Source organism: Diabrotica undecimpunctata, chromosome 4, assembly GCF_040954645.1.
Source record: "Diabrotica undecimpunctata isolate CICGRU chromosome 4, icDiaUnde3, whole genome shotgun sequence".
NCBI lineage: Eukaryota > Metazoa > Arthropoda > Insecta > Coleoptera > Chrysomelidae > Diabrotica > Diabrotica undecimpunctata.
In genome coordinates this window covers 114,044,407-114,071,777 of record NC_092806.1, presented here as the reverse complement: position 1 = coordinate 114,071,777, position 27,371 = coordinate 114,044,407, and the positions used below count along the sequence as shown (strand labels likewise).

The 27,371-nt window shown below is 32.5% G+C and overlaps 1 protein-coding gene across 1 annotated transcript; it reads right to left on the bottom strand.

Annotated features, from left to right (window-relative positions):
• Positions 1 to 6,065: 6,065 nt before the first annotated feature.
• On the bottom strand, positions 6,066 to 26,021 carry LOC140439865 (uncharacterized). Its single transcript, XM_072530029.1, has 2 exons — positions 25,541 to 26,021; positions 6,066 to 9,579 (listed from the first exon to the last, which is right to left on the bottom strand). Exons 1-2 carry the CDS (start codon positions 25,872 to 25,874, stop codon positions 8,387 to 8,389), a joined length of 1,527 nt encoding a protein of 508 aa, XP_072386130.1. The 5' UTR covers positions 25,875 to 26,021; the 3' UTR covers positions 6,066 to 8,386.
• Positions 26,022 to 27,371: the final 1,350 nt, after the last annotated feature.

The window sequence follows — 27,371 nt, the reverse complement described above, 5'->3', positions numbered from 1 at the left end:
TTGAAATTCTAGATATTTCTGTGCAGTAAAAACTCGCTATAACGGACAAAAAATCCGGTAAAATGAAAAAAAAATAAAATCGTAATGTTTATATTATATATATATATATATATATATATATATATATGTATATATATATATATATATATATATATATATATATATATATATATACCTAACCCGTCCCATAACACTGTATTTGACAAAGAATTTCAATAAAATTTAGCATAAGCACATTTCTAATAGTAATATTTGTAAGAGTAAGATAATATATCTATGAGATATAAATTTACACATTTGTAGGGAAGAGAGAAAGAAAGAAAGGAGAGAAAGGGGGGATTCCCTAATATAATAACGCGTAGGTTTGTATGCTTATATTGTGTGTTTACCACGCTGGCCGGGGATTCAAGCAACTCTATAGCAGTTTGACTTGTTTATTCGTTTTCAATGAATATATTTAGTGTACGCCAGTAAATAAATTAAAATTTTCGCAGTCCTACCCTTTAAATATGGATAAACGGAAAAGAATCAATCTAACGATTAATCAAAAACTAGAACTTATACAAAAGCTGGAGTTTGAAACGACTGCGTCTCATACATGTGATCAATATGGCATAAAAAAACAAACTGTTTCGGCTCTAAAAAATAACAAAAGCAAAATAAATTTGCATTAATGTGTGATGTAGGAGGGAACAGCAGTCTCAAAACACGAATGAAATTGGCTCGTGAAACTTCACTGAAAGATGCCCGGTCCGGACAGTCGAATTGAAATCATATGGACATACCATTCAGAGCAAGTGATGGATGGCTCTGGAGCTTTCGCAAAAGACACGGAATCGTAAATCAAATAATTTACGGGGAAGCTTAAAGTGCACCAAAAGAAGAAACAGAACCCGTTAGTCAAAAATTAGTAGAACATATAAGTAATGAAATGCTATTAGAATCTCAGTTTTACAATGCTGACGAAACTGGTTTGTTGTGGCGCACTTTGCAGAAAAGCACACAAGCCTCCAAACATGAAAAATCGAATTCTGGAAGAAAAATCAGCAAGGACAGGATCTCGGCGCTGTTTTGTGCTAACGCCGATGGATCGCATAGATCGACTCCTGTAATGATTGGCAAATCTCGTAAACCTAGAGTTTTAAAAGATATAATGCATCATCTGCCAGTTTCATATTATAGCTCTACGAAGGCATGAAGGTATCTAGGAAGAGAAGAAATTAGAAATACCGCCAGAAGAGGTGAAATGTTTTTTGCTTTTAAACGAGGCTTCTGTTCATTCCTCTGCATATATTCTAATTTCATTCTAAATATTCTAAATTCCAAAAAATAAAACATAGCTTATTCAACCCATGGATCAGGGAATAATTTTGGAAACCAAACAAATATATCGCAGAAAGTTTTTAGACGAAGTAATGGTTGTATTGCTTCGATACGAGACGATGTTGATACCCAACAACTCAGATGGTACGGTCATGTACAGAAACTGTCTGAAGAACGTCTCCCAAAACAAGTCTTAATGTGGACCCCTACGGTAGAAAAAAAGAGGAAGACCCCGCCTAAGTTGGAGAGAAAGCATCAATAGAGAAATGACAGACAGAGACATAGAAGAAGACTTATGGATGAATCGAGAGGAGTGGCAACTGAGTATCGGAAGACGTAGGAGAACGTTTTAAACCGATCTATGTGTATATATAGTTGTATTGCATGATGAAGATAATGCAGAATATACAGGTCTTACAATTTAAAATCAACAATATTTAATTTTGCTGAAGCATGGGAGGAGGTGAAGGAGCAAACATTAAAAAATTGTTGGAAGAATTTGTTTGATGGTCAAGATGCACACATACATAGATTTCGAAAGGTCGGAAGTTCCTGATTGCTGTAGGACAATACATAATAAAGCCTGAGAACATGTAGCTGAGGAAGATGTTTTACAATAGCTAGAAGTAGACGAAGGTGACCCTGGGTATAACATCATGACTGAAAGTGAAATAGCAGATGAAGGTATGAACCTAAAAAATGAGGATGGAAGTGAAGAAAGCGAAGACGACGACCAAACAACACTTACAAAAATGAAGTTATCAGAGGTTAAAATCGCATCTCAGTTCAATCGCATCCTACACATTTTCGTAATTTTAGAGAGTTGATTATAAAAAAACAGCAAACATCGAAATGAAACATAATTACTTTTTCAAAACAGGATTACCGACAGCAAGTGCGTCGATATTAACAGCAACGTCACTTCATGACGAATGTTCGAAGAAAATTAAATAGAATTTTGTTTGTATTTTGTACTTTTTACATATATCTAAATACAGTGTACATAAGTACATATTTTCAAAAAAAGTTTTTTGATTTATTTTAAATATATTCTTATATAACGGACTTTAACGGACACCCCGTTCCCCAAATAGTCCGTTAAATCGAGGTTTTACTGTACTGTAGTATCTACGAATAAATTCTATGTAAATAGTTGAGAATGTTGATAGGTAAACTGTGCACGTCTTTTTGATGAAGCAGATCCATTAATTTTTGTAACACGCTTTTCTTGTATTTTAACAGCGAATTAGAAATGTTTCTTTCCCACGAGAATTCATAGTTTAATATTTGAAAATGTTGCTTAAACTGTGAGACCCAGTTGCATCTGTTCTTATTTACTGAAGTAAGTTGAAGCTAGCGCAGAAAACAAATAGGCGGAAGTCCTGAATCGTGCATTTGCGATAGCTTGAGGCAATTTAAAGCAAACTTGAAAACAGTGAAAGAAATTTTGATTCTTCCTGTTTCAAATCTAAAAGCATAATCAGGTGTATTGATACTAAGATATGTTTTAAAAAAAAACTATTTGTATTCTTTCCAACTAGTCAGCATATATTATTTTTGAAAAGGACACAGCTCATAACAAGGCTTTGAACAAACGAAGTTTTACACGAGATGTCCAAGAATGCATTTTCATGTTAGCCATTAAACCTAATATATTGGAAATTGCACGTTTTGCTCTTTCTACGGGTGTATCGGCCACTGTTTTAAATTGAGGTAGGGTGACTCCTAGGTATACAAATTTATTAACAACTTCAATTGCTCTTATAAAGAAATTTATCACCCCTACTACCGATGAGACCGCTTCGGGCAAATGGAAGAATTTTGGTTTGGTCTTCATACACAGTTAGCTGGTTTTGGTCACAGTACTTTGCGCTTTTTTAGTCGCAGTGGTAGAACAAAAGTGAAGATGAATACTTATCAATGCAACCCCTTGATTTCCTGAACCATGACTGACACTCAAGAAGATTATTTTCTTCAAAACAATCCGAGTCGGGTTTTTTTTAAATATTAGTAAAGTTTAAATATTAAAGCAAATTTCGCACTTGTAAAGCTTATCTTCAGTGAAACCTTAGAACTCTAGGTTCTAAGGTTTTTCTCTTGTGTGTATGCTTATATGACTTTTCAAAGCTCCAGAGTAACTAAATTGCTTAGAACAAATTTTGCACTTATACCGCTTTTCTCCAGTGTGTATCCATAAATGATTTTTTAAATGTACATCTTCACTAAATTGCTTAAAACAAATTTCACACTTGTAAGGCTTTTCTCCAGTGTGTATCCTTAAATGTTTTTTTAAAATTACAGCATAACTAAATTGCTTAAAACAAATTTCACACTTGTAAGGCTTTTCTCCAGTGTGTATCCTTAAATGCCTTTCTAAATTTACATCTCGACTAAATTGCTTAGAACAAATTTCACACTTGTAGCGCTTTTCTCCAGTGTGTATCCTTAAATGATTTTTCAAAGTTTCACTATGACTAAATTGTTTAGAACAAATTTCACACTTGTACGGCTTTTCTCCAGTGTGTATCCTTAAATGCCTTTTTAAATTTACATTTCGTATAAATTGCTTAAAACAAATTTCACACTGGTAAGGCCTCTGTCCAGTGTGTATCCTTAAATGTTTTTTTAAATTTCCAGCATCACTAAATTGCTTAGAACAAATTTCACACTTGTAAGTCTTTTCTCCAGTGTGTGTCCTTAAATGCCTTTTTAAATTTACATCTTGACTAAATTGCTTAAAACAAACTTCACACTTGTGAGGCTTTTCTCCAGTGTGTATCCTTAAATGTTTTTTTAAATTTCCAGCATCACTAAATTGCTTAGAACAAATTTCACACTTGTAAGGCTTTTCTCCAGTGTGTATCCTTAAATGATTTTTCAAAGTTTCACTATGACTAAATTGTTTAGAACAAATTTCACACTTGTAAGGCTTTTCTCCAGTGTGTATCCTTAAATGCCTTTTTAAATTTACATTTCGAATAAATTGCTTAAAACAAATTTCACACTGGTAAGGCCTCTGTCCAGTGTGTATCCTTAAATGTTTTTTTAAATTTCCAGCATCACTAAATTGCTTAGAACAAATTTCACACTTGAAAGACTTTTTTCCGGTGTGTGTTACCAACGTTTTTTCTGATTTCGGTTTCTCATTCTGACGTAAACCTAAAAGAAAAATCAAACTATAAAACTTTACATACTGAAACTGTAGATCATAAACAAAATCTAACAACGCTGGAATAAATAAAGTAAACACACACTATGACAACGTCATTTATCGTCCAACCTAGTTGATACTACGCCCAAGTTTCCACATATTTCTATACATTGACCTATACTATTTGGGTTTATCACTAATAGTTTCATCCCTATTAACACATGTCTACCCAATACTAATTTTTTTATGTGTTTGACTGGGTATATTTCCCAGTTATGTTCACAGCATATAACTCTCAAGCATGTTACCTCCTCTAGCAAGAAGAAGGCAGATAGTTTCTAGAGTCTCACGTGATCCGGCCTTTAACTAAAACATTTGGAGGAAAACTAAAAACGATTATTTTATTTATTTCACAGCCTTATAGAAACTGACTTCATTAGCGGTAAAATACAAAAATTGGATGCAAAAGTTGCATTTTTCACCTTTAAAATGCACTTTGATTTTTGTCGATGGGACACTCAGATTAAAAGATAACGAATTTTTACCGTCAAAATTTGATTTCGCTCGTGTAACTAACATTCAAAATCGCCGTTCGCTTCAAATGTGATTTGTGAGTAACTATTTATTCTACACCAAAAGTGCTAACAAACATTTTCCTTCAAAATTGTCTTAGTTTTATTTCTAGTTTAAAACATTTGTTTTACGGTGTACAGATTCTTGGTAAATCAATGTTTTCCGTTTTTCACTGCCAACGAGGGGATTTTAGAGGAAAGCCCGGGGAAATATTTTAGTCTTAAACGACTGTTGTAATGATTTAAATGTGAAAAGTAATAACACCTAATACTTTATTCCTTTTTTTATTTAATAATCTCTTTACTTCATTTAGTAATTGTTTTCTTGCATTATTATTTACTTAATTTTAATGTACCTACTTGTATTATTACAAAATTGCTAGTTTGTTTTATTTTGCGACTAATAGAAATGTGCCAAATTAGTCTTTTAAGCCCCAAATATATACAAACAAAAATTGGTTGTATACCACTTTTTGATTGTCTCTAGGTGCGCCTAAATCAGCAATATTTTTACTGCCATATGTATAAGACTCTAATACTGGCAACAATGTACCAGCTAGGATGATCAAATTTTGTGACAAATTCCATTATGTCTGTTCTTACCATTTTACCATTATGAAATGGTAAAATGAGTATAATAATACAGATTTCTCTATAAGTGACAAATTAATATTTAGACAGTTGTATTACTAATTGGCTATTATGCCTATATTATTTCTTTCCGAAAGTTGAAGAAAATTAAAAGATAAACTTTCATAACCTGGGTTTTATAAAGCGGAGACCAATTTAATAACAATCAATATAGGTGGTTCTTTTTTTCATGAATTTAAAAAAACCATAGCAAGTGAGAATCACTTTTTAAATTTTATTAGTTCTAGTTAAACGTTATAACAATTAAGTACTAGGACATTAAACAGGGCAGTCCAAAAAAAGTTCCTATCTCTAAGAACATTAGTTATCTACCAGAAACTAAAATATATAACTTTCCCAAAGAACTTTATGAAATAAAAAAACTTTCAAGCTCATTCCAAGAAAATTTATTGTAAATATTAGTGACATCAGTTACACTACAAAAACGTCATAAATATAACATTTGTAAGTTTTTAATTAACAATAGTAATTTAAAAATATCGGTTTGAATTTTGTGATGTTATAGCGATCGCCATATTGTTAGACGCCCTGGACAAAATCCATTCTAAAGGTCTTGGTATTATAATATTTATTAAGTATATAATATAAAAATTGCAAAACTATGACCAAAAATACAGTATTCTCTAAATCATTCTGTATACATATACAGCTCTGTATTAAACTATGAACTATTATTATAGAATTTTGTGCAAAGTTTGGTAAAAATGAGTTGTTGTGCAGAACGACATACACGACTTTTGACGGACAGACATTTTTTAATAGGGTGGATCTATAAAAAAAAAATGGTTTCGGTTGATTGTTCTGAGACGACACACAATTTTTTGCTGAAATAGATTCAGAATAACTTGCATACCAATAAGGACTACTATTTGAGAATAAGGAGGATCACTTACTAATTATTATTGTTCTGCAAGTTATGCTGAAACCATTTCATCAAAAATTTGTATGCTGCCTAGTTCTAAAAAATGGTGTTTTTGGAACAACGAAGAATGAAAATTTCAAAATAACACTTTGTACTTCATAGCGGGATATTAAAAATTAATTAGACTACAGCATATAAAGGTATACTACTCTATTGTTTATAAATACTAAAATAATTAACTAAAAACGTCTAAATAGATTTTTCAAACTAAATAGGTCTTTTATAGATATATTACTTATAGAGTGTAAATTTTATGATATCGTACTTTCAAAACAAAAGTTGCAGTATCTACTATTCTGTAACTCTGTAAGTTTCAGCGTGACCAGTTCAAAATTCAAACCGATAACATTCCTATTAAATTTTGATAATCTGCCAAAGTGTTGTACAAAGTAATTGGTACGGCAACCCTGTTAGTATGACGTTTCGTTTGAAGCGTTTCGAAGCCGAACGTAATGCTATCTATCTATGATAAATACTACCATTGCTTCAGATGGGAGAACAATTTGAAAGCGGCAGTTCAAGACATAATTCTTGTTTAACGAGATTTTTCATGTTTAGGAAAAAATATTTAACGTTTTATTGCAAATATTTTCCACTTTTACAGTTTTATATATGTTGTTATTAATTTTTTTTTCCTATTGGGATAAAACTGTAAATTCAAAAATTTTCAAAAAATTCATAAGTATTTCTTATAAGTATATCTTAATGCTGTAAAAAATTAACAAAATCCTATGTTTGGTTTTCCCGCTTAATACTTGGAAAAAAGTAGTTTTTTTGTTTTTTTCAAAAACGAAAACATGAAGTTTGCTTAAAAGTTGTCAAAATACTTCTAGTCCTCACATATACCTTCTCAAATTTTTTCAAATTTTTTGAATTTGAAGATTGTCTTTTGTGGGGTGCAGATCAACCTTAAATGATGATTACCAAGTTAACATACAATAATGGTAAAAGTTCAATTTTTGATGAAACAATCATGGCCAAATCAAAATAATTATCGGTAATCGGTTTTTATGGTTATTCATGTAATATTGGTTAAACGTTTTTAAATGTCCAGTATAACAGGTTACTACTTTGTATCCTTGCAATGAAATTTAAAATTTAAAATAAAATACAGAGTGTTTCATTTAAAAATATATATCTTTGATGCGGTACTCCCAAATGTGTATGGAGCACTTGCAAGGCTTGTCTCCAGTGTGTATTCATACATGATTTTTTAAAGTTCCAGATTAACTGAATTGCTTAGAACAAATTTCGCACTGGTAAGGTTTTTCTCCAGTGTGTATCCTTAAATGTTTTTTAAAATTACAGCATCACTAAATTGCTTAGAACTCTAGGTTCTAAGGTTTGTCTCTAGTGTGTACATGACCTTTCAAAGCTCCAGGGTAACTAAATGGCTTAAAACAAATTTCACACTTGTAAGGCTTTTCCCCGGTGTGTACTCTTAAATGCTTTCTTAAAGTTCCAGCGCCTCTAAATTGCTTAAAACAAATTTCACACTGGTAAGGCTTTTCCCCCGTATGTCCTCTTAAATGCTTTTTTAAAGTTCCAGCATCACTAAATTGCTTAAAACAAAATTGGCAAGGCATTTCTTCAGTGTGTATCCTTAAATGTTTTTTTAAATTTACATCTTGACTAAATTGCTTAGAACAAACTTCACACTTGTAAGGCTTTTAAATGGTTTTTTAAAATTTCAGCATCACTAAATTTCTTAGAACAAATTTCACACTTGTAAGGCTTCTCTCCAGTGTGTATCCTTAAATGTTTTTTTTAAATTCCAGCATCACTAAATTGCTTAGAAAAAATTTCACACTTGTAAGGCTTTTCTCCAGTGTGTATCTTTAAATGCGTTTTTAAATGTCCATATTGACTAAATTGCTTCGAACAAATTTCACACTTGTAAGGCTTTTCTCCAGTGTGTATCTTTAAATGCGTTTTTAAATGTCCATATTGACTAAATTGCTTCGAACAAATTTCACACTTGTAAGGCTTTTCTCCAGTGTGTATCCTTAAATGATTTTTCAAAGTTTCACTACGACTAAATTGTTTAGAACAAATTTTACACTTGTAAGGCTTTTCTCCAGCGTGTATCCTTAAATGCGTTTTTAAATTACCATCTTGACTAAATTGCTTAGAACAAATTTCACATTGGTAAGGCTTTTCCCCGGTGTGTACTCTTAAATGCCTTTTTAAAGTTGCAGCATTACTAAATTGCTTAAAACAAAATTGGCAAGGCATTTCTCCAGTGTGTATCCTTAAATGCCGTTTTAAATTTACATCTTGACTAAATTGCATAAAACAAATTTCACACTGGTAAGGCTTTTCCCCGGTGTGTACTCTTAAATGCTTTTTTAAAGTTGCAGCATTACTAAATTGCTTAAAACAAAATTGGCAAGGCATTTCTCCAGTGTGTATCCTTAAATGCTTTTTTAAAAATCCACCATCACTAAATTGCTTAGAACAAACTTCACAATTGTAAGGCTTTTCTCCAGTATGTATCTTTAAATGCATTTTTAAAGTTTGATCTCGACTAAATTGCTTAGAACAAATTTCACACTTGTAAGGCTTTTCTCCAGTGTGTATCCTTAAATGCCTTTTTAAATTTACAGATACATTAAATTGCTTAAAACAAATTTCACACTTGTAAGGCTTTTCTCCAGTGTGTATCCTTAAATGCCTTTTTAAATTTACATTTCGAATAAATTGCTTAAAACAAATTTCACACTTGTAGGGCTTTTCTCCAGTGTGTATCCTTAAATGATTTTTCAAAGTTTCACTACGACTAAATTGTTTAGAACAAATTTCACACTTGTAAGGCTTTTCTCCAGTGTGTATCCTTAAATGCGTTTTTAAATTACCATCTTGACTAAATTGCTTAGAACAAATTTCACACTTGAAAGAGTTTTTTCCGGTGTGTGTTACCAACGTTTTTTCTGATTTCGGTTTCTCATTCTGACGTAAACCTAAAAGAAAAATCAAACTATAAAACTTTGCATACTGAAACTGTAGATCAGAAACAAAATCTAACAACGCTGGAATAAATAAAGTAAACACACACTATGACAACGTTATTTATCGTCCAACCTAGTTGGTACTACGCCCAAGTTTCCACATATTTCTATACATTGACCTATACTATTTGGGCTTATCCCTAATAGTTTCATCCCTATTAACACATGTCTACCCAATACTAATTTTTTTATGTGTTTGACTGGGTATATTTCCCAGTTATGTTCACAGCATATAACTCTCAAGCATGTTACCTTCTCTAGCAAGAAGAAGGCAGATAGTTTCTAGCGTCTCACGTGACCCGGCCTTTAACTAAAACATTTGGAGGAAAACTAAAAACGATTATATTATTCGAATTATTTTATTTATTTCACAGCCTTATAGAAACTGACTTCATTAGTGGTAAAATACAAAAATTGGATGCAAAAGTTGCATTTTTCACCTTTAAAATGCACTTTGATTTTTGTCGATGGGACACTCAGATTAAAAGATAACGAATTTTTACCGTCAAAATTTTACTTAAAAATTTGATTTCGCTCGTGTAACTAACATTCAAAATCACCGTTCGCTTCAAACGTGATTTGTGAGATAACTATTTATTCTACACCAAAAGTGCTAACAAACATTTTCCTTCAAAATTGTCTTAGTTTTATTTCTAGTTAAAAACATTTGTTTTACGGTGTACAGATTCTTGGTAAATCAATGTTTTCCGTTTTTCACTGCCAACGAGGGGGTTTTAGAGGAAAGCCCGGGGAAATATTTTAGTCTTAAACGACTGTTGTAATAATTTAAATGTGGAAAGTAATAACACCTAATACTTTATTCCTTTTTTTATTTAATAATCTCTTTACTTCATTTAGTAATTGTTTTCTTGGATATGGATGGATATTTTGTTTTACTATGTGTTAAATTCTACTGCATTATTATTTACTTAATTTTAATGTACCTACTTGTACTATTACAAAATTGCTAGTTTGTTTTATTTTGCGACTAATAGAAATGTGCCAAATTAGTCTTTTAAGCGCCACATATATACAAACAAAAATAGGTTGTATACCACTTTTTGATTGTCTCTAGGTGCGCCTAAATCAGCAATATTTTTACTGCCATATGTACAAGACTCTAATACTGGCAACAATGTACCAGCTAGGATGATCAACTTTTGTGACAAATTCCATTATGTCTGTTCTTACCATTTTACCATTATGAAATGGTAAAATGAGTATAATAATACAGATTTCTCTATAAGTGACAAATTAATATTTAGACAGTTGTATTACTAATTGGCTATTATGCCTATATTATTTCTTTCCGAAAGTTGAAGAAAATTAAAAGAAGATAAACTTTCATAATCTTGGTTTTATAGAGCGGGGACCAATTTAATAACAACCAATATAGGTGTTTCTTTTTTTCATAAATTTAGTTATCTACCAGAAACTAAAATATCTAACTTTCCCAAAGAACTTTATGAAATAAAAAAAACTTTCAAGCTCATTCCAAGAAAATTTATTGTAAATATTAGTGACATCAGTTACACTACAAAAACGTCATAAATATAACATTTGTAAGTTTTTAATTAACAATAGTAATTTAAAAATATCGGTTTGAATTTTGTGATGTTATAGCGATCGCCATATTGTTAGACGCCCTGGGCAAAATCCATTCTAAAGGTCTTGGTATTATAATATTTATTAAGTATATAATATAAAAATTGCAAAACTATGACCAAAAATACAGTATTCTCTAAATCATTCTGTATACATATACAGCTCTGTATTAAACTATGAACTATTATTATAGAATTTTGTGCAAAGTTTGGTAAAAATGAGTTGTTGTGCAGAACGACATACACGACTTTTGACGGACAGACATTTTTTAATAGGGTGGATCTATAAAAAAAAATGGTTTCGGTTGATTGTTCTGAGACGACACACAATTTTTTGCTGAAATAGATTCAGAATAACTTGCATACCAATAAGGACTACTATTTGAGAATAAGGAAGATCACTTACTAATTATTATTGTTCTGCAAGTTATGCTGAAACCATTTCATCAAAAATTTGTATGCTGCCTAGTTCTAAAAAATGGTGTTTTTGGAACAACGAAGAATGAAAATTTCAAAATAACACTTTGTACTTCATAGCGGGATATTAAAAATTAATTAGACTACAGCATATAAAGGTATACTACTCTATTGTTTATAAATACTAAAATAATTAACTAAAAACGTCTAAATAGATTTTTCAAACTAAATAGGTCTTTTATAGATATATTACTTATAGAGTGTAAATTTTATGATATCGTACTTTCAAAACAAAAGTTGCAGTATCTACTATTCTGTAACTCTGTAAGTTTCAGCGTGACCAGTTCAAAATTCAAACCGATAACATTCCTATTAAATTTTGATAATCTGCCAAAGTGTTGTACAAAGTAATTGGTACGGCAACCCTGTTAGTATGACGTTTCGTTTGAAGCGTTTCGAAGCAGAACGTAATGCTATCTATCTATGATAAATACTACCATTGCTTCAGATGGGAGAACAATTTGAAAGCGGCAGTTCAAGACATAATTCTTGTTTAACGAGATTTTTCATGTTTAGGAAAAAATATTTAACGTTTTATTGCAAATATTTTCCACTTTTATATATGTTGTTATTAAATTTTTTTTCGTATTCTTACCGGTAGCTTTATTATAAGCCGAAACAAATTATTTTTTCCTATTGGGACAAAACTGTAAAATCAAAAATTTTCAAAAAATTCATAAGTATTTCTTATAAGTATATCTTAATGCTGTAAAAAATTAACAAAATCCTATGTTTGGTTTTCCCGCTTTATACTTGGAAAAAAGTAGTTTTTTTGTTTTTTCAAAAACGAAAACATGAAGTTTGCTTAAAAGTTGTCAAAATACTTCTAGTCCTCACATATACCTTCTCAAATTTTTTGAATTTGAAGATTGTCTTTTGGGGGGTGCAGATCAACCTTAAATGATGATTACCAAGTTAACATACAATAATGGTAAAAGTTCAATTTTTGATGAAACAATCATGGCCAAATCAAAATAATTATTGGTAATCGGTTTTTATGGTTATTCATGTAATATTGGTTAAACGTTTTTAAATGTCCAGTATAACAGGTTACTACTTTGTATCCTTGCAATGAAATTTAAAATAAAATACAGAGTGTTTCATTTAAAAATATATATCTTTGATGCGGTACTCTCAAATGTGTTTCCAGCACTTGCAAGGCTTGTCTCCAGTGTGTATTCATACATGATTTTTTAAAGTTCCAGATTAACTGAATTGCTTAGAACAAATTTCGCACTCTTAAGGCTTTTCTCCAGTGTGTATCCTTAAATGTTTTTTAAAATTACAGCATCACTAAATCGCTTAGAACTCTAGGTTCTAAGGTTTGTCTCTAGTGTGTACATGACCTTTCAAAGCTCCTGGGTAACTAAATTGCTTAAAACAAATTTCACACTTGTAAGGTTTTTCCCCGGTGTGTACTCTTAAATACTTTCTTAAAGTTCCACCGTCTCTAAATTGCTTAAAACAAATTTCACACTGGTAAGGCTTTTCCCCCGTATGTCCTCTTAAATGTTTTTTTAAAGTTCCAGCATCACTAAATTGCTTAAAACAAAATTGGCAAGGCATTTCTCCAGTGTGTATCCTTAAATGTTTTTTTAAATCTACACCTCGACTAAATTGCTTAGAACAAACTTCACACTTGTAAGGCTTTTCTCCAGTATGTATCTTAAAATGCGTTTTTAAACTTTGATCTTGATTAAATTGCTTAGAACAAATTTCACACTTGTAAGGCTTTTCTCCAGTGTGTATCATTAACTGCCTTTTTAAATTTACATCTTGACTAAATTGCTTAAAACAAACTTCAAACTTGTAAGGCTTTTCTCCAGTGTGAATCTTTAAATGCGTTTTTAAATGTCCATATTGACTAAATTACTTCGAACAAATTTCACATTTGTAAGGCTTTTCTCCAGTGTGTATCTTTAAATGCGTTTTTAAATTTCCATCTTGACTAAATTGCTTAGAACAAATTTCACACTTAAAAGACTTTTCTCCAGCGTGTATCCTTAAGTGCCTTTTTAAATTTACATCTTGACTAAATTGCATAAAACAAATTTCACACTGGTAAGGCTTTTCCCCGGTGTGTACTCTTAAATGCTTTTTTTAAAGTTGCAGCATCACTAAACTGCTTAAAACAAAATTGGCAAGCCATTTCTCCAGTGTGTATCCCTAAATGCTTTTTTAAAAATCCACCATCACTAAATTGCTTAGAACAAACTTCACAATTGTAAGGCTTTTCTCCAGTGTGTATCTTTAAATGCATTTTTAAACTTTGATCTTGACTAAGTTGCTTAGAACAAATTTCACACTTGTAAGGCTTTTCTCCAGTGTGTATCCTTAAATACCTTTTTAAATTTACATTTTGAATAAATTGCTTAAAACAAATTTCACACTGGTAAGGCCTCTGTCCAGTGTGTATCCTTAAATGATTTTTGAAAGTTTCATTATGACGAAATTGCTTAGAACAAATTTCACAATTGTAAGGCTTTTCTCCAGTGTGTATCCTTAAATGCGTTTTTAAATTTCCATCTTGACTAAATTGCTTAGAACAAATTTCACACTTGAAAGGCTTTTTTCCGGTGTGTGTTACCAACTTTTTTTCGGATTTCGCTTTAATCTCATTCTGACGTAAACCTAAAAGAAAAATCAAACTATAAAACTTTGCATGCTGAAACTGCAGATCATAAATAACATCTTACAACGCTGGAATAAATAAAGTAAAGACACACTATGACAACGTCATTTATCGTCCAAGTCCATAGTTGGTACTATGCCCTGTACTAAGTTTCCAAATCTTTTTATACATTGACCTATTCTATTTAGGTTTACTGCAACACTTTTTGTGATGATTCTGAGCTTGTTTCTGCTTTTTTATGCAGTACTTCAGCCCTATTAACGCATGTCTACCAAATACTAATTTTTTATGTGTTTGACTGGGTATACTTCTCAGTTATGTTCACAGCATATGACTATCAAGCATGTTACCTCCTCTAGCAAGAAGTAGGCAGATAGTGTCTAGCGTCCCATGGTACCCGACCTTTAACTAAAACATTTGGAGGAAAACTAAAAATGATTATTTTATTTATTTAACAGCCTCATAGATCCTGACTTCATTAGTGCCAAAACGCAAAAATTGGATGCGAGTTTCATTTTTCACCTTTAAAACGCACTTTGATTTTTGTCGATGGGACATTCGGATTTAAAGATATCGAGTTTTTACAGTCGAAATTTTACTTAAAAATTTGATTTCGCTCGTGTAAGTAACATTCAAAATAGCCGGTCGCTTCAAGCGTTATTTCTGAGAGAACTATTTATTCTACACCAAAAGTGTTAACACACATTTTTCTTTAAAATAACCTGTTACTAGTTTGAAACATTTTTTCTACGGCGTACAGATTCTTGGTAAATCAATGTTTTCCGTTTTTCACTGCCAACGAGGGGGGTTTAGAGAAAAGCCCGAGGAAGGAGGGCAAACATTTTTGCATCTTTTTGAGATCCCAAAAAAGGTGTTAGAGGTTGAGTGGCATTTTAGTCTTAAACGACTGTTGTAATCATTATTTAAATGTGGAAAGCAATAATACCAAATAGTTTATTCTGTTTTTTACTTAATAATCTCTTTACTTCATTTAGTAATTGTTTTCTTGGAAAGGGATGGATATTGTGTTTTACTATGTGTTAAATATCTACTGCATTATTATTTACTTAATTTTTATGTACCTACTTGTATTATTACAAAATTGCTAATTTGTTTTTTTTGCGTCTAATAGAAGTGTGCCAAATTAGTCTTTTAAGCCCCACATATATACAAACAAAAATTATTTGTATACCACTTTTTGATTGTCTCTAGGTGCGCCTAAATCAGCAATATTTTTACTGCCATATGTATAAGACTCTAATACTGGCAACAATGTACCATCTAGGATGATCAACTTTTGTGACAAAGTCTATTATGTCTGTTCTAATAGGATAAACTAAAAAAAAAAGTTATTTACAAAAATAGTAGGCAACTGTAAGCTTAGTCAGACTAAGCCCGGTCGTAGCCAACCTTTTCATGGAGCACCTAGAAAGGTAATGGAGTCAGCATACAAGTCAAGGGTATGGGTTAGATACGTCGATGACCCTTTTGTGATTTGCTGTCACGGAGTAGAAAAACTTAACGATTTCCTGTCTTATATAAACACACTACATCCAAATATTCAATTTACGATGGAAACAGAGAACTAGCGTTCCCAGAGTAAAGTATTAGTAAATCGAAAGGTAGGTTACTTAGGACATAAAGTGTTTCGAAAACCTACACACACGGACGATACCTAAACAGGAACTCAAATCATCATCCAGGCCAAAAACAAAGTATCATCAAAACTCTGGAGGAGAGGGTAAAGAGAATATGTGAACCACAGCATCTGCAAAGTGAACTTCTTCATATTGACAAAGCGCTTACCTCTAATGGTAATACCAGAACAGAAATACATAAAGCGATTAACAACGATTTTAGAAGAAAAGACGAAGAAACAGCATGTATAGGCAAAGCGTTTTGCCCTATATATCGGGGATAAGAACAGAATTGTGGGAATACTTAAAAAGCCAATATAAAGGCCATTTTCAAGCCTACAAAGAAAATCAAGGACTATTTAAGATCGGTGAAGGACAAACGCAACCCATTACCAACGGCCGGAGTATACCGAATACCATGCACATGTGGAATGGTATATGTGGGAACCAGGAAAAGACACACAAACACAAGGATCAACGAACATAAAAGTCATTGTAGTTTAGGCAAGAAACGCAGATGCTGGATAAAACATAACAGTACTACCCACGGTTATATCAGGAAGCGGTGGAAATATATAAGTATCCAAATTATTTTAATCGGATAGACGAAGGACTAAAAATTGACAAAATACCAATATTAAAATCCACAAACACCCTTCCCGCAAAACACGAAAAAAGAAAAGCTACGAACGACGACACGCCCCCTCACGGCGAAACCAGTGGAGGGGAAGCGAGTGGAAAATATAAATATGGCCTCCGTAGTACAACGCGGCAGTTATGCAATACGCACCATCCGGGGCCAAAACCTCAGAGCCCAACGCATTCTTAAAACTACCAGCTCATCCCTCGGCAATCAAAAGACATCCCAAATCCAAACTCTCTTTCCTACCCTCTATTTTACTAGACCTTGCCAGCAATGAACTCCCTGATGAATACATTGACATTCTGGAGGCAACTCCCCTCATTTATCACCGTCGCCAGTAAATATAAATGCTCACTTCGAGCTTGCCTAGACAGGGGGGATCGGTTTTCTGTGGTTTCCCGATCCCATTGCACAACGATAACGATACAGCCACAGCTGCCCTCTCGCGCCGCGTTTTCAGACAGTTATTAATATCAAATCAACAAATTCATATTCTCTATATACCGATTCGGCAAGTTTTCAACTACCGTATACGTTATTCAGTATGTGGAACAAAGAAAACACTTAATTGTTTGAATACGAGTGAGACACAATCCACGCATGTTGGAGTAGCGAGTCTAATTTTTAAACAGTGTTGCGAAATTTATGTTACATAATTCCTTCTAAAAGATTAGTCGGATACATGAGTGTAACATAATGTTTAAATCTACTACAGTTCATTGTAGAATGAAAATTAATATTGCCCCAACAAAACTTACATGAAGTAATCATGAAGTGTTATTTTTTAAACGATTATATCATTACTTGATTAATGAACAACGAACACTAAATTGAGAAATTGAGATGCGACAACAGCGTGAGCTAAATAAATAACGCACTTCAGTAGACAGACAAATAGTGTAAACCGTTTGCCCTCTCTATGACTTCCCCTCAAAAAAATAGGCGGTGCTTATCTGTACAATAAGGTAAGGTCTATTTCTTTGATTTTTAGCTGTCGTGGTAAAAGGTTGAAAACAAATAATTAACATGCCAAGTGTATATTTTCAAGAAGAAAAGATTCAAATGGTGAAATGGTTTTATGAGAACCATTCTATTGTAGAAATAATACAGTTACTTATTGCTGCTTTTCTAAAATCGTCCAATTCCGACAGAGAAAACAGTACGATCAATTATTAAAAACTTTTCCGAAAATTTCGGTTGCATAAATACCTGTACGAAATGTGGTCCAAGGGATCAACCACTACCGAAACAAATATCTCTTGAACGCTAGGCTCGTGAAATGCAAGTTTGTTTAACTGCTGAAGAAACGCCTTGTTCGAGTAGACAAATTGCGGATGAAGTTGACCTAAAGGAGAGAACTGTAAGGAATATTTTAAAAAGAAATAGATACAATTGCTATAAAGTGCGAACCAGCCAAGAACTTTTTCTAGACGATCATTTTAAACGTATGGAATTTTGTGAAACTATGATGGAGAAATCGAATGGGAACAATAACTTTTTAAAAATGTTTTGTTTTCCGATGAATCTTCATTCACAATTCATAAACGTCATAATCCATCTGTCGTCCGCTATTGGTCTATGGAAAATAAACATTTGAGTATTGCTGTGAAAACACAATACCCAAAGAAATTAAATGTGTGGACTGGCATTTATAACGATAATATAATTGGACGAAAATACGAATAATACGATAATTCTGAATGGACGAAAGTATCTAGATTTATTACGCAATCCGATTATTCCAGCAGTTCGAAACCTTGCGGTCAACTTCGATGAATTTTGGTTTCAACAGGATGGTTGCCCAGCACATAATGCAATCGAAGTTACAAATTATTTGGAACAAACATTTCCTGGACGATTAATTTCTACACGAGGAATAATAAAATGGTCCCATAGATCACCAGATTTGGCACCTTTGGATTTTTATTTCTGGGGAATGCTAAAATCAAAATTATATCGGCATGAATTCCAACGAGCCACCAATTTAGCAGAATTGGAAGAAAAAATGGTTAAATTTTGTAGTCGAGTACAACCAAATCAGCTAAATGCAATGAGACTTGCTTTAATTGATAGATTCGGATTTTGTTTAGGTCAAAATAGTGGTTTGTTTGAACATTTATCGGTTAGATATTTTTTTTTAAATGCCTTTAATTTTAATTATTTAGAATAATTTTTTTAATTGGTTTTTTTCTTATAAAAATAATATTTATATTTAGTTAATGTTTGTTAAGTTAATTATTGTTTTATTTCCTAGCTTCCACAGCTAAAAATCTACAAAAATTACATTTAAAACTCGAATATAAGTGTTCGAGTTTTTCTAAAGGTTTACCGACGGAAAGTTGGCGACGAAATAATTTTATGCAAAGAACTGCGCTCCCTATCAGTGTCCGATAATTACTGTCATTACTGAATGCCGTCCGCGATGTATCGGTGTATGTGTATGCCGCTTCGCACTGTGAAAGAAGAAGGCATAGCTTAAAATTTTACAAGTCTTCAGGGGAATAATGCGTTGTTGCCACACATAAATTACTTAAATCAATGTTTGTTTTTTGTTAACCAATTAAGTAATTGATAGAATCTATTAGAAAATAACAATTACGTGGCTACTTTATTTGAATTTTTTTGGAACAATATTAATTTTCATTCCACAGTGAACTGTAGTGGATTTAAATATTATTTTAGACTCATGTATCGGACTAAAATTTTAGAAGGAAAGATATACCAGAAATAATATCAACACTGTTTAAAAGTCATACCTACTCCATCGAGCTGGTGACTGCTTCTCACTTCTATTCAAACAATTAAGTGTTATTTTTGTTCCACATACTGAATAACGTATACGGTAGTTGAAAACTTGCCGAATCGGTATACTATCAATAAATTCTGAAAAGGACCGTTTTACACATTGTCTTTCACCTCTGATTGTCCAGGCGCTCCTCCAATGACCACCAGTGGACCCACAACAAAAAAGAACCAGCCAACTACAAAACAAAAAATAAAGCACGTCCTGAAGAGGCAGAAGGCCTAAAACAGGACATCAAACACCAGTTCCAAGAATACACTCAAAGAGAGACTATACGAACAACTCTATTACTACAACGCGGCGTCAGTTTCAGCTTACAAGCGAAGCAGTAACATCTCCAGAAGATGCCAACCCCTAGTGTTGGCGAAACGTCGAGAACTAATCTCCGAAGACAACGGCCTAACAGCCCGAACAAATAGTTTAACAAATATAAAATATAACCTCCACATTTTTTTTTGATATAACGTAAATGATGATTACCAAACTGACATATAACAATGATAAACTTTCTGTTTTTGGCCAACTCAAAATAATTGTTGGTAATCATCTTTTATGGTTATTCATGTAATATTGGTTAAAAGTATTTAAATGTCCAGTATAACAGGTTACAACTTTTTATCCTTATAATGAAATTTTAAATTTAAAATAAAATACAGGGTACTTCGTTTAAAAAAATATATTTTTGATGCGGTACAGTGCTATGAAAGACCCTGTATATTTATAACTAATTTTAAAATGTGAAGCTTACAGTTAACTCCTATTTTTGTAAATAACTTTCTTCAGCATCACGGCATCTCCTATAATAACAGATGTAATTGATTTTATCATAATAATTGATTATCCTGTATATCTCAAAAACATTGTCAGCAAGAGTATGGCTTGTACATTTGTTTCCTAAATATGTTTCCTAAATAGACAATACAATCGTGTAACAAAGGATTGACAAAATCATACTCATCTCAGTGGCTTAATTGTGTTTAAACATAATCGGCACTTTTGAGTACCAACAAATTCTGGTACACTTATATCCCAGATATTGAAGTAGATAGGAGGGAAGGAGCCAAGAAAAGAACACCAGTCGACAGCCAGAGGTTAAAAGAAGCTGTTTTAGACGTTATTAATAACGTTACGTCTCTCAAGGGAATGGCAAGTCGTTTTCAAATAAATATTATGACATTAAAAAGATACGTTCGCAGACAACAATCCGAAAATATTGAAATATCCTTCTCTCCTGATTACAAGAAGGCTCAAATATTTACAAATGCAGAGGAAAATATGTTTAAAAATTATTTAGATGTTGCCAACAAAATTATGCCTTACAAGAAAACAAGCAAAAGAACTGGCGTACGAGTTTGCCGTTATAAATAGTAAAAAAAATCTGCTTCTTGGAATAAAAATAAGCAAGCCAGTTACGACTGGTTATATGGATTTCTGAAGAGGATGAAGACCTTATCATTACGCTCTCCGGAAGCAAATAGTCTTTCTAGAGCAACTAGTTTCAACAGAAATAATGTATCAAAATTTTTCGTAAAGTTCTTGAAAACCATGGAATCGGACCAGAAGCAATTTGTAGCGTGGACGAAACTGGACTTTCCACTATCTATAAGCCAAAGAAGATCATTGCATGTAAAGGTGATAAGCACGTTGGTAAAATTACGTCAGGGGAACATGGAGCAACAGTGACTGTTTGTTGTGCAATCAATGCGATTGGAAACCATATACTGCTTTTTATGGTTTTCTTTGGCATGCTCGCATGATTGATAATAGTCCACCAGGGACCACAGACGTAGTTTATGAAAGTGGATGGATGGCCGCTTCTAATTTTATCAAATTTTTTTAATTTTCAAATATATGTAAAGGCGACTACCGATAATAAATGTTTAATCACAATGGACAATCATGATATCCAGGTTACTCTCGAAGCCATAACATATGCCAAAGAACACGGAATAATTCTTACCATACCACCACATGTCGCATAAGCTCCAGGCGTTGGACAGGAGTGTATTTGGCCCTCTCAAGAGTTTCTATAAAACTGCCTGTAATGATTAGATGGTGACCCACACAGGACAATTACAATATACTAAGTCGGAGGATGCTTAGCTTACGCTTTCCCGTTAGCATTTACCCCACGTAATATTGAAAGCGGATTCAGAGTTAAGGGTATATGGCCTTTCAATTCCAATATTTTTACCAATGAAGAATTTATGTCGGCGTATGTAACTGATCGCGAAGATCCAGAAAATAATTCCACTTTATGTCAGTTTGATGTTGCAACACCAGCAATAGATAATAATGAACCCTCCACTTCTACTGGCACTTTCACCACCCCTGAAATAATTAGACTGTCTTCACTAAACAGCCTTCTACTTCTACTGGTACTGTTACCACACCTTAAATAATTAGGTCACATCCTGTAAATGGAGATACTTCACAAAATGATCAGCTACAACAAACATCAATGGAGCACAATAACCAGCCTTTCACTTTTGCCACTTTTAGTAGCCCAGAAATGATCAGACCTTATCCTAAAGCCGGGACCAGGACTTCAAAAAAGGGTAGAAAGCGAGCGACTATGAAAATTCTCACAGCTACACCAGAAAAAGTTGGGCATGAAGCTGAAGTTAGAGCTAAAGAAGAAAAAAAACTAGAAAAAGAGTAAAAGGCCAAATTAAGATCACTTAAAAAAATGACTAAACAAAAACTTAAGGATTGGAGAAAATCTTCAATTTCGGGGGGCAGTGACATTCTGCTATCATCGTTAGAGTCTGAATATGACCGTAATGATGAAATGCAAGTAGAGAGAGATACTGAATGTGAATCAGAAGCAGAAGGTGACGAGTTTGAATTGAGTGTGCAAGATTGGGTAATTGTAAGCTTTTTCTCCGAAAGAAACTTAGTCCATCGTTACATAGGACAGATAACAGGAAGAAAGAACAAGGATTTTAAAATCAAATTTGACCAAAAAAGAGGTGACAAAACCTTTAAGTGGCCAGAAAACGAAGACATGGGTGAAGTCGCATGTGACCAAATTTTAAAACAGTTACCAAGCCCGACTTTTAGGAGCTACAGTAGACGCATAGGATGTTTCTTCTTCTTCAAGTGCCATCTTCGTTCCGAAGGTTGGCGATCATCAGGGCTATACGTATTTTCGAAACTGCTGACCGAAACAATTCGTTGCTGCTACAGCTATACCATTCCCGTAGATTCTTTAGCCAGGAGTTTCGTCTTCTTCCTATGGACCTTTTTCCTGCTATTTTCCCTTGCATAATTATTCGAAGCAGTTCATATCTTTCGCCTCTTGTAATGTGTCCCAAGTATTGCAGTTTTCGTTTTTTGATCGTAAATATGACTTCCTTTTCTTTATTCATTCTTCTCAAGACCTCGACATTTGTGACTCTCTCGGTCCATGATATTCTCAGGATTCTGCGATACATCCACAGTTCAAATGCCTCTAATTTTTTGGTATCAATCTTCTTCAACGTCCATGACTCCATTCCGTAGAACAGCACAGAAAGTACGTAACATCTCATCAGGCGAAGTTTCATTTCAAGGCTCAAATCTCTTCCGCAGAACACTCTCTTCATTTTAGTGAATATGGATCTGGCTTTTTCTATTCTTATTTTGATTTCTGCTGAGCTATCGTTGTCTTCATTTATAAAAGTGCCTAAATATTTGTATTTGCTAACTCGATCGATAATTTCATTGTGTAAATATAAATTTTGAACATTTTGTGTTGATTTCGATATTACCATAAATTTAGTTTTCTTTATGTTCAAAGATAGTCCATATTCTTCGCTGCAGTCTGCTATCTTATTTACCAATGTCTGTAGCTCTTCAAGTGTTTCTGCGATCAGAACGGTGTCGTCGGCAAATCTCAGATTGTTTAATCTAACACCATTTATTTTAATACCTACAGATTGCTCAGAGAGTGTTCTATTCATTACGTCTTCGGAATAGAGATTAAACAGGGTTGGTGACAGTATACACCCTTGTCTCACACCTCGCTTTATTTCAATTTCTTCAGTGGTATTATTCTCTACTCTCACTACTGCTTTCTGATTGTAGTACATATTTGCTATTAGTCGGATGTCTCGTTTATCTAAATTCTTTTCTGTCAGGAGTCTGATTAGGTGATCATGCCGCACTTTATCAAAGGCCTTGTTGTAATCTATGAAACACATGAATACATCTTGATTTATGTCAACACATCTTTGAGACATAACGTTCAGTGCAAACAACGCCTCTCTTGTTCCAAGTCCATTTCTGAATCCAAACTGGGTATTATTGATGTCCATTTCCAGTTTTCTGTGTACTCTAGAGTGTATAATTTTCAGAAATATTTTCAGTACATGGCTCATCAGACTGATTGTACGGTAATCACTGCATAGGATGTTTAGTCTTTCCTAAATCACTGAGAATGTTCAATATTCTACAATAATTATTTTTTTCACTTTTATAACTTTTTGAATATAATTTTCTGCCAGAAAGTGTTTCTATTTTTAATAATATTTTTAATAATTTTTGGTTTTATTTTAATATTGTAAATCTGGGAAGGTATAATCAAGTCACCCATACACAAGGATCAAGTCTCCCGAAGTACGGGGAGACATGATTAGTTTTTCTCTATTACTAGATTCTACAAAAACTCGTTATTTATTAGCAGTATATTTTTCGGGTGCATAACACCCAAAACTTTGATAAATTTATAATGTTCCACTAAATTATCAAGGTTCTAGATTGGTTATAAAAAAAGTTATCCGAAGAAATGTAATGTTGGGATCAAGTCTCCCTCTTCTCTCCTACAATTGGACAAGAAAAAATAAAATCTCTAATTTTTCAGTAACAACCTATCAGTCTTTTTGCATATCATTCTATATACATTCCGACTTCCAAATTCCACAACTCACAGCTCAAATGTATTTCTTTAATATAATATATAATCCTCTGATCAGACCAAGTATTGGTCTTTTTATTCCTATGAAATTTTCCAAAACTGCAAACAATATTGCAACTATTTTAGCTTGCCAAGTGATTGTCTAGCAACCAGGTAAAACAACACAGTTTATACAAAAAATGTGTGGCTACAAATAAAGCTTTATGGCAGAGCCATACTAAAAACATTCCCCAATATGCAGAAAGTATTGCTTGTTTAGAGACACACTTACTAATAAATAGTTATAAACATTTTTCAGTAATTTTAATCTTGAAATCATTTAACTGTTAAGTTGAATGAAGGTAACTTATAACCTTTACCTTTCAACTGTCCTATAAACCTTTACAAAACAAAAATTATTTTTATTATGCATATATTTACTGCTATTAAAATTAATTACAGCTTTAACTAGTAGTGTTCTACTATGGATTCTTCAATAAAAAACACTCATTATCAAATTTATTATGAACATATTTCTGAAGCATTACTGAGTCATATTTAAACTCTTCTATATTTACATAATATTATAAAAACGAAAACTTTAAAACAGAAAAATCATATTAATAACGATGAAAACCTAAGTTGCTTATTGTGTTCTTCCTGTGTTCAGTCCTTTTCCCCAGTGTAACAGAGAAAACTGAGGCAAAGCCTCAACTGGCATGAAGCAAAACTGAGGTCACATGTTCTATAAATCTGGCCCATTATACAGAGATATACGGACTGTTTTGCATCAGTTTGCTCTGGTACACTGGAAGAACAGAATTATATTGCAGCCATAAGTCTATGGTCCGAACATAGTCAGAATAATAAACTTTCAAGTGTGCAGTTTTTTCTGACTAAACACATTTATTTATCACATAAAGAACAAACAAGCCACCCATATGTAAAACAACACTCACAATAAATCAACCTAAAATATTAGCATTTTAATAGTAAGCAAAAACCATACATATTTAAGATCAAGGCTAATCTCCAAGGCTCTGTTTAATACCATATTACAATAGTCAAATAGTTGAATTGAGGTTACATTTATATTTAAGAATAAAGATATATTTTAGAGATGCACCCACATAAAAAACCATTTTTGTAATAACAGTTTGCAAATGATTAGGATTATCTATAATTTTCCTTTTCCATTTTTTAAAAATTATTTTCCCAAAACTATTTTGATTTATACATACCACATTGACTCTGATTTTCTTCAATTAGGTCTTTATTATCCTTAATATTTGGTTCACACTTCAAATTTTTACAGGTTAACAAATTACTATTACCTTCAATTTGTTCCTGTTTTACATTTTCAATAAATATTTCCGTATTCATTTGATTGAACCAATCTTCAGAATCTTCATTAGCTGTATTATCTTCGAGTATAAGTAATTCTTGTTTAAATTCATTTTTTATAGTAACTGGAAATTCTGTGTTATTCACATCATCGTTCTCTAATTGGATTTCGCATTTTATATTAGATACTTCTACTTCACTTTTTGTGTAAATGTCTTCCTGTGTCTCCATACTGTATGTTTAAAAGTTTTCAAGTTTCATTCACTTAATGTTCACTTGTGAAAAATTGGACAACAAAATAACAAATCCAAAAGAAAAAGAAAAGACAAGACTAAGACAAGACAAGACACACAACACCACCACAATGCTCTGTTATTCTATGACCACAACACAGAACAGAACAGCCAGCGTTGCCAGGCTCAAAAAAATTATTTCCCCAAATTGTGTTTTAAAAGTTGCCAGATTTTGAACAGAATTCCCATCGAGCAAAAAGACAAAAGAGGGAATCTAATCGTTATGAAAAGGAGACCAAAAAAGTGGCCTCTGATGGCGGACATATCCGGAAATGCGAATGCGCCAAATTTAAATTTCATGACACTTCACAATAATCATACAGTGGTGTAGGGGTTCTAATTTATCTATTTATTTGTTATATTACATAATATTAATACATAATACACTTAAAATACTTTTTTAACACTAGAACACAATAAAGTTTTAATTAAATAATAACAATAATAGTCTAAAATGTGAAACAATTGTTAAAAAACTTCAATTCAAATACCAATAATCTTTCATGTGACAGTTGAGACAAACAATAACATCAGCAATAACATAACCCAACTAAATTTGATTTCTTAAACAAGGAAAGAGCCTCTCTTTCCTTGTTTAATGTGGCCTCTCAAGATGGCACTTCCTGTCTACCAATATTTTTGCCCCCACTACCTTTACATTCCCTCTTTTGTCTTTTTGCTCGATGAGAATTCCCCAAATGTTCATCAAGGTCTCTACAAGTCTCTGTTTTGCGCAGAGATATGTTTTGCGTAAAGTGAAAATTATATACTCCATTCGCTTAGCTCGGGCATATTTTGACAGATTCATTGTCGGAAACCAACAACACAACAATTCCTACTTCTCAGTATTAATAGCTCAAGTATACTACCAAAGAATATAGACGCTTATAGAAGAATTGTTCAGTTATTTTTGAAAGTCGGCAAAAAGTGAGTCTGGTGGAACGCACGTGGTACCACGTACCACTAAGGAGCGGTCATGTCAGCTCTATTATTGCTTCTAAAATATGAAAGAGTGGGGCAATAAATGAAACTTTAGATATTTTTATATGTAGATGCTGCGTGGTCGTAGAATAGGATTAAATTTTTGCGTTTTATAAAATTTTTTAGAGAAAATAATATTATTTTAACTTTTAATAAATTAATCTTTTTAGAAAAATTATTATGATTCAAATTTTTAATTGAAATATGTACAAATCTTAAGTATAAATCAGTTTAAGACTATATTGTAATAATTTCACCAATATTCATTCATTGTGAAAATGATGTTTTATATATATGTATTTAAGTGAGCCACGTGATTAGGCAACCAGATATACATACTCTCGAAGTGACAGATAGAAATTAAGAATTATTACGAATAAAAAGTGGGGTTATAATAATAATGTTAGTTTAAAATGTTTAATTTATATATATTTACTGATTTAAGTGTTTATTC

Bases quoted from the DNA above. Each gene is read 5' to 3' on its own strand.
- LOC140439865 (XM_072530029.1), bottom strand. From the start codon at position 25,874: ATGGAGACACAGGAAGACATTTACACAAAAAGTGAAGTAGAAGTATCT. The intron at 9,580-25,540 runs GTATGTATAAAT...TTTTTCTTTTAG, and splicing joins AGAAAATCAGAGTCAATGTG to GTTTACGTCAGAATGAGAAA.